The 15,970-nt window shown below is 36.5% G+C and overlaps 1 protein-coding gene across 7 annotated transcripts in view; it reads left to right on the forward strand.

The window, feature by feature from the left end:
- CDK1 (cyclin dependent kinase 1) overlaps positions 1–15,970 on the forward strand; it is a 97,674-nt gene that overhangs the window by 4,309 nt on the left and 77,395 nt on the right. For 5 of the 7 annotated variants that reach the window (XM_064594673.1, XM_064594674.1, XM_054508170.2 and 2 more), the window contains exons 3-7: positions 3,031–3,187; positions 4,057–4,180; positions 6,649–6,819; positions 8,049–8,212; positions 8,756–8,897. In XM_064594673.1, coding sequence (XP_064450743.1) covers positions 3,031–3,187; positions 4,057–4,180; positions 6,649–6,819; positions 8,049–8,212; positions 8,756–8,897 — 758 coding nt within the window. Of the gene's footprint in view, positions 1–3,030; positions 3,188–4,056; positions 4,181–6,648; positions 6,820–8,048; positions 8,213–8,755; positions 8,898–11,013; positions 11,362–15,970 lie in introns of those variants that run through there. The other 2 variants (XM_045877894.3, XM_045877893.2) reach the window with 1 other exon arrangement.

Raw genomic sequence — 15,970 nt, forward strand, 5'->3', positions numbered from 1 at the left:
TTGTTTTAGTTATTACAAAGGTGTTCTCTGGTTTCTTCTGAATTACAAAGATCTGAGTGTTGTCACATTCTGTTATAAGAAAACATCTTTTTGGATCATAGAGAGTAGCTATATCCATGATGTGGGACCTAACTTGGCCTTTATTCACTCAATAAACATTTGATTAAAGTTTTTATGCTTACCATTTAGAGTCTCCAGAACTTGACCATAACTAACATTATTTTTTTAATTTAATAATGTGTAGTTCGGGGTGGTTGGGTGGCTCATTTGGTTAAGCATCTGCCTTTGGCTCAGGTCACGATCCCAGGGTCCTGGGATCATGAGTCCCACATCTGGTTTCCTGCTCAGCAGGGAGCCTGCTTCTCCCTCTCCTTCTGCCTGCCGCTTCCCCTGCTTGTGCTCTCTGTCAAATAAATAAAATCTTTTTAAAAAATATAATAATGTGTAGTTCATTTCAGAGTATATATTATGCATTTCATAAATAATTTTTGGTGCTTAACCAGCAGAATCATTCTGCTTTGTTTAACTAGAGCTCTGTACTAGTAGTTATAAGAGTGGTAATGGTTCATAGAGTCAGAAGAGAGACATAGAGCATTGTGATGTCTAAAATTGAATAAATACTAAGGGTTAGATATAAGTTAGTTAATTGTTATAAGTAAATTTTAGGCCCAGATGAGATTGTACAGGAGAGAGAGGAATAGTAGGGGAAAAAATTAGTTCTGAATTTACCATTAACTGCTTATTATGCAATTGACGAATCTTGAATTTGCTTTAACAGTGTGCCAGGTAATTGTGCTACTGACTTACCTACTTTTGTGGTTTTTGATGCAAGAATAATTTATATCCAAAAAATGGACAGACTTTAATTGAACAGAAGGTTATTTTTAAGGATGGTTGTGAAGATCAATAAAATCAGGGTTTTTGTTTTTTTTTTTTTAAATTTTATTATGTTATGTTAGTCACCATACAGTACATCATTAGTTTTTGGTGTAGTGATCCACGATCCATTGTTTGCGTATAACACCCAGTGCTCCATGCAGTACGTGCCCTCCTTAATACCCATCACTGGGCTAACCAATCCCCCTTCTCCCCCCCCCCCAAAACCCTGTTTGTTTCTCAGGTCCATAGTCTCTCATGGTTCATCTCTCCCTCCAATTCCCCCCGCCCATTTTTCCCTTCCTTCTCCTAATGTCCTCCATGTTATTCCTTATGTTCCACAAATAAGTGAAACCATATGATAATTGACTTTCTCTGCTTGACTTATTTCACTTAGCATAATCTCAGGGTTTTTTAAATCTGGAATAACTTTGGTTATCCAAAAGTCACACTTAACCCAAATTTAGTCAAAATAATGTAAAATTTTAGGCTCTTAAGTCAATTATGTCTTTAAAATCATACCACTATTTAGGAAGGCAGACAATTGTATAGAATTTCTCTGTTTAAAACAAAATTAGAACAAAGTTTATGTAACATCACCAAACCACCCTTAATATTCTAATTAAGCCAGGAGATAATTTGATAGTAGTTCTTAGCCTTTTTTGAAATATTGCTACCTTTGGAGAAACTGATAAAACTATAGATCTCCTTAGAAAAATGGACTCTAATCACTTTTGAAGTTAAACCGTTGTAAAGAGAAATAGCAGGTTATTCAGAATTTTATGTAGTCAAGAAGTTCAAGATCTCCCTATATTTTCCAACCTGAATTTAAAATTTTTATTTATCTGTTTATTTAAGATTTTATTTAGTTTTTAAGTAGGCTCCACACCCAACATGGGGCTTAACCTCACAACCCTGAGATCAAGGTCATGCTCTGCCTACTGAGCCAGCTGGGCACCCCTCCAACCACAGTTTTAAAAAGCACTTATCTCGGGGCACCTGGGTGGCTCAGTCGTTAAGCATCTGCCTTTGGCTTAGGTCATGATCCCAGGGTTCTGGGATCGAGCCCCGCATTGGGCTCCCTGTTCTATGGGAAGCCTGCTTCTCCCTCTCCCACTCCCCCTGCTTGTTCGTTCCTTCTCTCACTGTGTCTCTCTGTCAAATAAATAAAAATCTTAATTAAAAAAAAAAAAAAAAGGAGCACTTATCTGGGACTAAATGTATCCTGTATATGAATTTTTTTAAATTTAAGGTTTATGCATATTTATTTTTGGGGGGAGTGAGAGTGAGCATACAAGCAGAGGGGGGGTGGCAGGCAGAAGGAGAAGCAGGCTCCCCGCTGAGCAAGGACCCCCCAATGCTGGACTTGATCCCAGGGTCCTGGGGTCATGACCTGAGCCGAAGACAGACCTAAACCAACTGAGTCACCCAGGCATCCCATTGTATATGAACTTTTTAAACTAGTTCATCTCCCTTAATATTGCCGCTTCTGTTCTCTGTATCCACCCTCCTCCTGCCCAAGATTTCTTATACTGACATTGTTGCTCATTATCTGAAGCTTATATATCAGAATCTGTGTTCTTGTTAACTTCCAAATGGGTGTGAGGCTTTCATACTATATAGTAGATATTTTGAACTTTATTAAATTTACTAAATTTGCTAAATATTTCCCAAATATTTAGTAAAATATTTTAGCTCCATTTTTTCTATTTGAAATGCATAAAACACTCTCTACAGTTTTCTGAAAGTGTGACAGTGACTCCTATTAATAATTCCTCAGCCCAAATCATCTTCACCCTATATTTTATGCCTGCTTTATTGTTGGGTGGGATATTTGAAAGGAGATAAATCTCAATCGGCAAAGGATCCATTTTCTTTTCTTCTCTAAAATGTGCTGGGAAATTATTGGTAATTTAAATGTATGGGAAAATTGTGACAACTACATGAATTTTATTTCTAAACTATAGACATGATAGCTTGTAGTTAGCCTCAGTTTCTTTTTGGAAGTGATGAGGGTATAATTATGAGTAAGACACTTCCTATCTGGTCACAGTAGACATTTCTATCATGTGACACTTAATGGGATCAGTCATTTTTTAAAATCTTAGTTTGTGGAGGGTTTCATATAGTAGACATTTACTTTGTCTGTTTCAGGTACCTATGGAGTTGTGTATAAGGGTAGACACAAAACTACAGGTCAAGTGGTAGCCATGAAGAAAATCAGACTAGAAAGTGAAGAGGAAGGGGTTCCTAGTACTGCAATTCGGGAAATTTCTCTATTAAAAGAACTTCGTCATCCAAATATAGTCAGGTATGGTATATCTGAATTTAAACCATTTTCCGCATACTATTTCAAATGTGAATTTCAATGTGGAAATTTTTACATTTGCTTAATATCTGGTCTAACTTTGCTGAGCGGAATAGAACCCTACTATTTTTGTTCAGTGGGAATGCCAGGCATAGGAAGAATAGGCTTAAAGCAGGAACAGAGTTAGAGGAGCTTGGTAATAAGAGATTTGTTACCTGGAAAATCAAGGTAAACTGGCCAAGGGAGAAAAGGAAATCCTTTTTCACAGACCTTTATCACCGATACCAATCTGAGCTCTGGTCCTTGAAGACCCCTTAGTCAGAGTCCTAAGACAGGTAGCTAGGTCAGATGAAAAAAATTTTTTTTCTTTAAGTATTTGGATTGGTGTTTGGAGATTTGTTTCCTAATAGTCCAAGTTAGGGTTTAATTGCATTTTTCTGGGGCTGGAAATAGTGAGCAACTGTTAAGGGTTCCTAGTAAATTTTAAAATTTATTTCTATAATTTACTTCATTGGAAAGACAAGGTCTGAGCAACAGTCAACCTAAAAATGTTCTAAATGTCTTTTTTTTTAAAGAAATGTTCTTTTGAAATATAAGTGATTTAATAGTTAGCACCTTCAGCATAATATGACTTAATTTTCATTTGCTGTCCTGAATGTCCTTTCTCAAATTCTAGTTTAGTACTAAAGGTTTTCACTACTAGGGAAGCTACCATCTTTTCTTTCCCAAAACTATGTATTTTTTGTTATAGAAAATTTCTTACAGTCTCACTTTCTGTGATAGCCATTGTTAAATTTACGGAAGTTTTATTTTGTGAGAGGTCAAAAGTGTTTGGTAGATTTTTTTTTCCACATGATTATTTTATTCTCTAGTCTTCAAGATGTGCTTATGCAAGATGCCAGGTTATATCTCATCTTTGAATTCCTTTCCATGGATCTCAAGAAATACTTAGATTCCATCCCTCCTGGTCAGTTCATGGATTCTTCACTTGTTAAGGTAAGAAGCTTATTTAATTTTATTAGTATTTATCCACTTACTAAATTTATTAGTATTTATCTTACTTAATTTTATTAGTATTTATCCTCTGAGTGTAAAGGGTCTACTCTAGAAGTTCTGTATTTTGGGGGAATATGCTTAGAAAAAATGTTAGTAGAAAGAGGAAGAAAATATTTTTCTTCCACAGTGTATAGATTAAAGTTACCCTTTTTATTAGTAGATAGTGCTTCTAGTTATAAAGTGAAAAGCAGTGCCTGGGATAACATAAAACCATTAAGTATGTATTCCATTGTTGGAAACTAGGATATTTTGGTCTTTATTTGGCAGTCAGCTGTGTGTAAAACAATGTAACAAGCTTGGTAGGGTAATGACAGCAAGTGGTTTTATTTTATTCTGGTTTTGAATGTTTTAATTTATTGTTGACATATTTCAGTTAAATTATAAATGTATCATTTTTTTTTTTAAAGCATTGTAATCTATAAAGTAGATTTGTCTTTCCTTTAACTGTACCAATACCAAACCACTCCTCAGGGGTAGGTAGCCATTGTTAGTTTTTTAGTAGTCTTAACAGATGCTTGTATGTCAACTTTGTATATACACATACACTGTTTTACAGAACGGTAAAACCCTTTTTCTGTGAGACATTCAGCATAGGTTGCCCATCTATCTAAATATTTGATCTAATTATTTATTTTTAAAGATTTTATTTATTTATTTGAGAGTGAGAACGAGCAGGGGGTAGGGGTAGGGGCAGAGGGAGAGGGAGAAGCAGACTCCTTGCTGAGCAGGGACCACCCCCCCCTCCCCAAAGCAGGGCTCAATCCCAGGACCCTGAGATCATGACTTGAGCCCTGAGCCAAAGGCAGACGCTTAACTGACTGAGTCACCCAGACACCCCTGATCTAATTATTTAAACCAATTCCATACTGATAGACATTGAAGTCGTATTCCAACTCGGTGATTTATGCTCTCATGAACCATGCCCCAGTGAATCCTTATGTTTATTTGTGGTCATTTGCAACTTTATAGAATAAATTCTATTTTTTTTTTTTAGATTTTATTTATTTGATAAGAGTACCAGCGAGTGCACGAGAGTGGTGGGGAGGAGCAGAGGGAAAGGGACAAGCAGACTCCGTGCTGTGTGCGGAGCTGGACTTGGGGCTCAGTCTCACAACCCTGAGATCTTGACCTGAGCTGCAACCAAGAGTTGGATGCTTAACTGACTGAGCCACCCAGGTGCCCCTAGAATAAATTCTTATAGCTTTAATCAGTGAGTTGAAGATGTTCATTTACATTTAAAATCTTGATAATGCCAGTTGCCCTCTAAACAATAGTAGCACTTTACTCATCGTGGTGTGTGACGGTTATTTTTTTTAGCACCTACTTCTATCAATCTTGTAAATATTTTATCAGTCCATTATGTGAAAAAAGCATATTATCATTTTGTATCTCATTTAATAATTTTTCATTTTTAGCTATTTATAAACAGCCTATACGTAATTCTTTTTTAAAAATATTATTTTAAGTAATCTCTACTCCCAATGTGGGGCTCAGACTCAAGAGTCGCACTCTGTTCTGACTGGGCCAGCCAGACGCCTCAGTCAATTCAGTCTTTTTTTTTTGTTTTTCAACAGTTGATTTTATGTATTATTTGTAATTTTGAACTTTATAAGTCAATACTATTGCTATGTGTACTTTATATTTCTGTAATACCCCTGTTGCTTCAAATGACAATTACATTGTCTGGCAACACCTGTCTTACACAATATTTTTCTCTGAACTAATAAATAGCATGTTATGATAATTACCTTTATTTAAATATATAATCATAATATCCTGTTTGTTATTTCTTTTGGAATCTATGACTAGTGTTTCCAAAGAAGAAATTAATATGTAATGATAAATAGAAATGGACCAACCTTATTCAAAATAAAAAGAGTTGCTATAAACATACAGACTAAAGTTTAAAAAACTGTCTGTGGGGCGCCCCGGTGGCTCAGTTGGTTAAGCATCTGCCTTCGGCTCCGGGTCCTGGGATTGAGCCCCGTGTCCAGCTCCCTGCTCAGTGGGGAGTTGGCTGCTCCCTCTCCGTCTGCCCCTCCCCCTCCACTTGTGCTCTGTCTCTCACTTTCTCTCTCAAGTAAATAAGTAAAATCTTTAAAATAAAAAACTACAGAACTTAAGAATTGGGTACAAAAAATAGTAGAAGACTAAATGAGTTCATATGGATATGGATGTGTCCATAAGGAAAATATCTTTGTCTCAGGTATACAAACATGATACTGTATATCAATGGGCTTCCCACCCCCAAATGCTGCTTGTTAGTCTCAAATGCCTGAAAGCGTTTGTGGTCGTTAAATTATTTCCCTGCATTATAATTTCTTATATCTTAGAAACAAACCCACCAAGATTATTTAGAAAATCATTATGTGGGACAGTTAAGTTTCTAACTAATTTCCTTCTTCCAGAGTTATTTGTACCAAATCCTACAAGGGATTGTGTTTTGCCACTCCAGAAGAGTTCTGCACAGAGACTTAAAACCTCAAAATCTATTGATTGATGACAAAGGAACAATTAAACTGGCTGATTTTGGCCTTGCCAGAGCTTTTGGAATACCTATTAGAGTATACACACATGAGGTATGTAGAATAGTGTTTTTTGGTGCTTTTGAGTAATTGTGATTGCTGGCTTGTTTTCTGTATTTGTTCATTAAGTCAAACACTCAATAAGAAAGATTTCCATCCTGCCAGCATGAATTTATTGCCTCTCAGCTCCAAACTCACTCTTCATTGCATGCTATGTGAAAATCTAACGGGGCCTTTAAATATTCTTTCTTTGCCCACAAGCGTGATGGCTGTAGCAGGTGTGGGGAGAGGCACTGCCGGAGGAAGGGGTTTTCCTTGCTACAGTTCTAAGAGTTATTCCTTATTAGTTAGTCTCTTTTTCTAACCCTCTTTTGTTTAATAATCCTTCTTAGTAAACCTTCCCCAAGCAAATCACCGTGTAGTTTCTGTCTCCTGATTGGATCCTCTCTGGTACACAAATTGGTAAAAGAGAGGTTTTGTTGCTTATGGGTTACTGTTTCAGACATATTTAGAAACTACTGAATATAATCAAGTTTTGTCCATGTTCCACAGATGACTTGGCATTTCATTTGTTACTTCCAGAGGGAAAGAGAGTGTTGACTTCTATAGTAAAGGACTTCTGGAAGATGGTTTTCTGTGGCATTGTCTATCCCTGAGCCCAAAGACTATCTCCAAATCAGAACTTATAACATTGTTCATTTGGTTAGATGTATTGGCTTATTTTCATCATTTTTCCTATGGCTGTATAAAAAAGTAAAGATTATTTGGTTCCCATTGGCTTAAACAGTTGCTACTGACCTCATTAAGTTAGAGATGATATTTTTACCATCGTGATAAATTATAGATACTAAAATAGTAGATCAGCTCTGACCACTAATAAACTTATTTGACTTGCTCATGTTTTTAGCATGTAAGCAGTGTATGTATGTACATTGTACAGTGTCACACCCAAATCCATTATCAGTGGCTTTTTTTTTTTAAGTGAATGCTGTCTTGACTATTTTGATTCTTGGACTTTAATGATTTGAAAAGCAAGAAAAGAGCTGGTATGCTTTTATCTGATGTTTTTTTTTTTTTTTTTTTAACCCCCTCGTGAATAGAACTTACAAATGAAATATTTATCTTCCATTTATTATTTTGTGTATAGTTAGTTGACTTTCAAGCAATGTTATCAGAGGCAACCATGGAACCTTTTAAAGGACAGTCCTACTGAAATATAAAAGTGTATATTTAGTAATTTAATGCACTGCATTTATTCAGTGTAAAAATTTGCTTTGTAATAGGTGGTAACACTCTGGTATAGATCGCCAGAAGTATTGCTGGGGTCAGCTCGCTACTCGACTCCAGTTGACATTTGGAGTATAGGCACCATATTTGCAGAATTAGCAACCAAGAAACCACTTTTCCATGGGGATTCAGAAATCGATCAACTCTTCAGAATTTTCAGGTATTTTGTCTTTTTAAGAACTTTAAAATTTCGGGGGCGCCTGGGTGACTCAGTTGGTTAATCAACTGCCTTTGGCTCAGGTCATGATCCTGGAGTCCCGGGATTGAGTCCCTCATCGGGCTCACCGCTCAGCGGGGAGTCTGCTTCTCTCTCTGACCCTCCTCCCTCTCATGCTCTATCTTATTCTCTCTCAAATAAATAAATAAAATCTTTTTTTTTTTTTAAAGATTTTATTTATTTATTTGACAGAGAGAGACACAGCGAGAGAGGGAACACGAGCAGGGGGAGCAGGAGAGGGAGAAGCAGGCTTCCCGCCGAGCAGGGAGCCCGATGCGGGGCTCGATTCCAGGACCCCGGGATCATGACCTGAGCCGAAGGCAGACACTTAACGACTGAGCCACCCAGGCGCCCCAATAAATAAAATCTTAAAAAAAAAAAAAGAACTTTAAAATTTCAAGTGAAATAATAATGAAGGCAACATGTAATATTAAGATTATATTTATGCTTTAACTAATAATTTCTTGTTTTGCTATACCCTTTTAGAGCTTTGGGCACTCCCAATAATGAAGTGTGGCCAGAAGTGGAATCTTTACAGGACTATAAGAATACATTTCCCAAGTGGAAACCAGGAAGCCTGGCATCCCATGTTAAAAACTTGGATGAAAATGGCTTGGATCTGCTCTCGGTAAGGAGACCCTTTATATTGACTTCAGCATTTTTGATTCTGAATGTGCTCAATTCATTTCCTTTACCTGGGAAATAGAAAACCAACATATATTGAGCTAGGCACATAACTATTAGACGCCTGTTATGTTTATTGTATTACTAGCTCCATTTTAGATTCCAAGAAACACGAGTGGTTTTGAGAGGAGGTTTTAGCATTAGTTGTTGTTTGTTTGAGTTTTTAATCTGTTAGGTAGCTACAGATGCTCTGTGAAGGAGAGGCCAGGCTTAATATGCCTTAATTATTTTTAAGTAGCTGGTTCGTAGTAGCCTTCCTTTCTAACTTTTTATCTCGGTGTTTACAACTTTTTAGTTTATCTGAGACATAGGTGTTTTCCTTATTGCTTGATATTTTTAGTTATTGAAGCCTTTTACTGCATGAACTCATGAATTTCTCACTTTGTGCCTCATGTATATCAGAAAGGTTAGTAGAAGGACTAACGTTCTTAAAAATCTTTCCCCTTTACTACATTGCCATTCCCAAGTAATAGTTGTTTTCTTTAAAAGCAAGACAAAAAAATCTATTAGGATAAAATAAATTGTCCTAGGTAGGCCTTTAAGAAGGTAGGCTTTAAGAAAATTGTTTTAGAACAGTATTTAAATATTGAGCTTTTAGACAGAACTAATTTTTATGAATCTCAGCTAATGTAATGACAGAAGAAAATAAGGTTTGTGTAGGTTACTGAACAAAAAAAATATGTATATTGCTCTATTATCCTGTAAACCTTCTAATTGGTCTTTGGGCTCCTTTCAGAATTTATAAATCATTATGCTACCAAATTCAGCTCAGATTTCCAAATTGCTTTATGCTTTAACTAATAATTAAGTGAATTAGTGAAGTCCAAAGTCCTTTATCTGTCATTCACATATTTTATATTATCAGTTGTTGATTTGACTTAGAAAGTGTTCCTTATCCTGGGCCCAATCTGTCTTTTTAACGTCTGTAATTTTTGAACACAAAGAATTTCACTTCAGTCAATGAAACAAAAATCAAATACTGTAAATCATGGTTCCTTAGTCTAGCTGGTATTGACCTCTTGGACTGGATCATGTTTTGATACTAGGGGCTGTCCTGTACATTACAAGATATTTAACAGCATCCCAGTCCTCCATCCCATAGCTACCAGGATCATATTCCTCTCACTTGTGACAACCCAAAATGTCTCCAGACACTGTCATATGTCCCCTGACAGGCAAAGTCTCACCCAGATGAGAACCGCTGCTGTAAATCCTCAGACTTCGTTTTAGATTTAAACTCCTTAGTTCTAAGAACTTGGGCAAGTTACTTAACCCTTGAGCCTCAGTGTCCTCATTGTAAAATGGGACCAGTACTTAGCTTTTGTGGTGAGGATTAAGTAACATCATATGTGCCAAGCACTTAATATAGTGCTTGTTACATGATAAGAGCTCAGAGGGTTACTAGATAGTAAAAGTATATCTAGTCTGCTTATTGATTTGGTTTTCTTTAAGATTAATGTTTAAGATAAAATTTAAGATCAATATTAAACTTTATACAGTCTTTTCTGGTGATGTGTAAATTAAAACTTTAATACTAGGTTGTCTGACTATAATTCATTTACTGACTCATTTTAACTATGTTTATAACACATTGTGCTCTGGTTTTGTTTTTATTTGGAACTTGCTGGAAGCTACAATAGAAACCACTATAGTTAATTGCCACCATTTCAACAATGTTATAAATAACTCAGATGGCCATTTAATTCTCAAAGTAAATGTAATTAACTAGATATCTTTCTTAAATTTATGTCCTGGTTTTAAAGCTATCTCTGAATGCTTGTGTCTTAAAGCATGATTTGTAGCAAAAAGAGGTTGTTGAGATATCTGTAATTTAAGGAATAAGTTATTTTAGAGCTAGAGGGTGAAGTATGGAGGATGAGGCATTTATGTGGTTTGGTATTGAACTAAAGGAAATGTTCATTTAGTTGTTTTTTTTTATTAAAATTATTAACTTATGGCTTATTGGTAGAGAAATTAAGGCTTTATGGAAATTTTTTTTATGGTTCATTTCTTAATAAAAACCTTTTTTGCTTTTTATCTCCCCCCCCCCACACCCCCAGAAAATGTTAGTCTATGATCCTGCCAAACGAATTTCTGGCAAAATGGCACTGAATCATCCATATTTTAATGATTTGGACAATCAGATTAAGAAGATGTAGCTTTCTGACAAAGAGTTTCCCACGTATCAAGAACAGATAGTTATATTTTTACTGCTAACTTTGTCTGCTTTTGTTTTGTGTGTTTTTCTTTTCTTTGTTGTAAACTTAAGCTGTACTTCATCTTCTGATTTCAAAAGTGTAACTTAAAAATGTAAATATTGTTCTATATGAATTTAAATATAATAATTCTGTATATGTTTATAGATCTCACTGTAACAACTTTGTTACCATAATAAAACTATAAATCTAGTTTTGATGTCAGGAATTGCAAAAATTTTGAGTTAATTTAAATCATCGCAAACCTTAGAGTCTGGTTTTCCTGTAGTTGGAACCACTAAAATTTAGGAAAGTGTGCTAAGTTCAAAGTTCGTAAAGCTTTGAAGTGTTTTGATACTCTGAGTGTTTGAGTTTTGTCAGTTTCTTGCCAATTGGTAACTGTTCAACCTGCCTAAAGATGAATTTTTTCTGCTGGTATTTCAATTTATGACCTAAATGTTTAAGCATTCAGAATGAGAAGACTATCCAGATTTGAGAAATGATGCTAAATTTATAGAGGTTTTTAGTAACTTATGAAACTAACATTAGAGCATGCCAAAGTTTTCTAAGTTTTACAGTCAGAGATGAAGGGCTGCTCACAGCAGGGAAGAATAGTTTAGATAATTTATGAACTAGCCTAATTTTAGGTAGGTTATTAAAGTTATTTGTCTAAGTGAATTCTTATGCCTTGGTCAGAGGTAATAACTAGAAAAAGGAGTTGCTCATCTTGGCTTTCAAGTCTGACTTAAAATCTATTTGCAAATTTTGACATAATTTTGCCTTTTAGCAGCCTTAGAAGGTTCTAATATACAAGTATTTAACTAAAATCACTAGCTTTAGGAATTGTTAAATTAATAATGCTGTTTGTTGTGATTCCTATCTATAAGGAGCCTAATTTAAATTATTTGTTATAGCCAAGAGAAATTTCTATAAGAAGTTTTAAACTTTTTCGTGTACATCTATCTGTTATCTAACTATAACCATCTATTTTTCTTCCTGGTTACCTAAGGCTGGAATGGGCATTCCTGTTATTGGTTGCATATGTAATGTGTGATCTACTTAATCTATATTGTCTTGGAATTTTTGCACTCTGTAGGAGAAAGTGTGGTTTTTTTTTTGGCAATGGGATTTGTAAGATGAGAGGTTTGGTGGCCTTGTTCTAGGTCCTTTGGTAGAAGCCAGCCTGCAATTAGAGAATGCAGAACCTAGAGATGGAAGTTGTTTGGGGTCACATTGTAAAGAGTTACGATTTCATGGTGGGAATTTGGTAAATGAAAGGTCACACAAAAGATTTAATTGAGATGGTGAAATGACATACCTACAGACTTGAGTTTTCTTACCTATAAAGAGTTGAACTGGCTCTGTTTTTCAAATTGTGGATTGCAATCCTATAGTGGTTCAGGACCATTCTTAATCATGACCCTCCCCAGTGTAGACTAGAAACTCAGTGTATCTTCTATAATTATTTCTTGGTATTTTGGTTTCAGTGATGTATAGATACATGAGGGTTACAGGTGTTTGGGGCTTTGTGGATTTGGTAGAAGCAGCATGCAGCCTCACTGTGATTGCTCCATGAAAGTCAGTAAATCGTCAATTTAGAACCGACTTTGTGGACCAGGGAAATGAGATGGTGGAACAAGTGCGATCAACTGCTATAATGAGCATCCTACTTATTTGTGGAGTCCGACGAAAGTGTTTATGTCAGCTTCAGTGGCTGGGTGAGAAGCTACTGAATTGGGTCCTCCCTCATCTCATGCATATTTTTTAATTGGCTTGTGCTATGGTACTTCTGATTAATTTTAAAATGGAATGTGTCTCTGGGCCAGTAATTCTCCAATCTGTTGTACACTAGAAACACCTGAGACTAATTCTAGTCCTACCATGAACAATTCTGAAGTTGAAAACTGGGAAATGTGTCCTGGAAACTATTTTTTTCAGAAGTTGCCCAAGCTGATTCTGATGCCAGTTATCAGTCGGTGGGGAGTTTAACGAATTTGGACCTACATCTAGTTTTAGTTGTCTTAAAACTTCATGGCATCATGCAGTATCTTTAACTTGTTCTATTTCTGTTTCAGTCTGTACTCTTTAGTGAGGGGAGATAGCTATATATTTTGTCACCAGTGTAAGATTTTCATATACTTGAGTATATAGCACTGTGACAATTGCCGTATGTTAGCATTGTCCCTAGTATTTACAGGAGGGTTTTTTTTTGTTTGTTTGTTTGTTTTTTGAGTTTAAATATATAAGCAGTTAATACAGAGGTTAATACATAATGTACAATAAAATCTTGGGGACATACATATATAAATTTAATGTTTTGGGGAAAATGATAGAATTTTAGAGTTGAGTTAATAAGATGGCCCAATAAGAGGTCTTTTGGGGACTTGGATTAACAGGCTTAAATAACTGTTAAATAGCAAAATAATTTTTAACTGGAAAATTCTGTTGAATGGAACAAACTTTTTATATCGGTGCCGTTAGCAAACTGTACTTTATAATAGGGTCAACTTCAGGCCCATCGCTTAAGTAATTGCCACATTCAAACTGGAGGCATTGCATAGGACCATAGAGACATTTTGCAGGTGGATGGAACAGAGACAACTAGGAATGTGTGTGGAGTGAAGAGAGTAGTGGGCATTGTTTAAATAGGGTTGGGCCAAAATGGATAGAGTATTGAATGACTAAAGGGAAAGGGAAGGATGGAGGGATAAAAAGTAAAGACCTAGAAGAGGGAGAAGTATTTCTGACTTAAAAGTAGTATCTAAAAGAAGGCAAAGTTGGGGTAGTAATGGTATTGGAAAGCATTGTAATTTTAGTTCATTTGGTGAAGTTTAATGAGGTGTTTGGAAGCAAAAGTAGATCTTTTAATCCTGTGCCTTAGTGTAAATTTCAACTTTTTAAGATATCTTAACTTCAGAAGAGGGGCGCCTGCGTGGCTCATTCGATTAAGCGTCTGCCTTCAGCTCAGGTCATGATCTCAGGGTTCTGGGATCGAGCGCCGCGTCGTGCTCCCTGCTCAGTGGGGAGTCTGCTTCCCCCCTCCATCTGCTCCTCTCCCCACTTGTGTTCTCTCTCTTTCAAATAAATAAAATCTTTAAAAAAAAAAACAAAACTTCAGGGACGCCTGGGTGGCTCAGTCAGTTAAGTGTCTGCCTTCAGCTCAGGTCATGATCCCTCTCTCTCTGACAAATAAATAAAACATCTTTTAAAAAAAACCCCACAAAACTTCAGAAGAAATGTATTGCGAGTCATACAGTTGGTTGTTGAAGAGGAGAAAAGGTATCACAATAGTAATATTCCTTTAGAATGCTGAAGGTCTGCTTTAGCAATTTGCATTCGGATCTCCTGGAGAGCTTGTTAAAACCGATTTCTGGTCTATGCCCAGGTTTCAGTAGGTTTTGTGTGGCAATGAATATGCTTTCTTAACAAGTTCCCAGGTGATGATGCTGATGCTTCAGGGACCACAGTTTAAGAATCACTAATGACTAGTACTCAGAATTGCAAAGAACTGAAGAGAAGGAACCTATTTGGCCCACGTGTTGGGTTTGTAGAGGGAAGTACAGGAAGTGCAGAAGGAGAAATGGACCTAAAGCCAGGCATACATTTAAAGGTCGAACTGGAATTTGAACCTAAACCTTCCATTGTCATTGTTGACAAAAGTGCATGCTGTGATGTAAAGAACTGGAGAGATTAGGGTTTGGCTCCCAGTTCCGCCGTTTCTGTTTGTGACCTTGCATAAGTTACTCAGTGTCTGAGTCGGTTTCCTCACTTGTACAGTGGAGATCACAGAACTTAATTATGTAAATATATGTAATATATTTATATAATACAGAAATAGGATTGTAGCATCGTCAGGAATAGAGATGGGCTTGCCAGGCATCCTGCATATATAGGACATGTCCATTTTTGCCAGGATGCCCTAAATGTCCTTTTTTTCGATATATTACAAAAAATTGGGCAGTTAGTGCTATTTTTCTGCTATAGTAATTGCTACTTTAATCCATTAAATAGCAACACTAGGTGGGGGAGAGGGTGTAGGTGAGGTTCCTAGCACGTGGTAATTTCTTTGCACGCTTAGTTAGCAGTTTTTCTCATTCCCTCTTAAAGCACTTCTTTTACTTTCTCCTTCACTGAAGTGTAAGTCCAGTGAGGGCAGGGGCCATGTCTTATTCTTCATCCTCCCAGCCCTTGGTCTAGTACTTGGAGCATTAGACATGATTCCAGTCCTTTAAGTTTGCCCAGAGGTAGTGGCACCTCGCCTTCAGTTATAATTGGACATGTGTTGTGAGCAGCCACTATGCTTTACATACATTTCCTCTGTGTTTTCACAGCAACCTTGTAAGGGAACAAGCATTCATTTTACAGATGATGAAACTAAGATTTGTAGAACCTGCCGAAGTAACCTACCAAAGACCACAAGGCCCGTAAATGCGAGAGCAAGGAGGGATCTGGGCTTTTGGCTTCAAACTGTTCTCTTTCCATGGCATCATGTTGGTTCCTAGATAAATCCATAAAGAAAACATGTATCTCGTTTCAAATTTAAGAAATCACTGAAGAAGGCAGGCAAATAACTAAAGCCAAGGCGGCCGAGATGCCAAGAAGCACCAAACTGAGGGTTGTCAAAACCAACACGATGGGCCTGCAGGTCTCTTCATTAGCACCAAAGCTCCTGACAGGTTATCCAAAACCTCCATGTCAAGGTTGAAAGGACCAAGGTCACCAGAGGAAGATAACAGCTTTCAATCTAGTCCATTTTCCTATCCTGTTTTAGGTGGCAATATCCCCTTGTATTGGGGGAACCCACTACTGTAGCATGTGGTCC

Source organism: Mirounga angustirostris, unplaced genomic scaffold, assembly GCF_029215605.1.
Source record: "Mirounga angustirostris isolate CCGP_5_RB_7025 unplaced genomic scaffold, mMirAng1.0.hap1 SCAF_6, whole genome shotgun sequence".
Lineage (NCBI taxonomy): Eukaryota > Metazoa > Chordata > Mammalia > Carnivora > Phocidae > Mirounga > Mirounga angustirostris.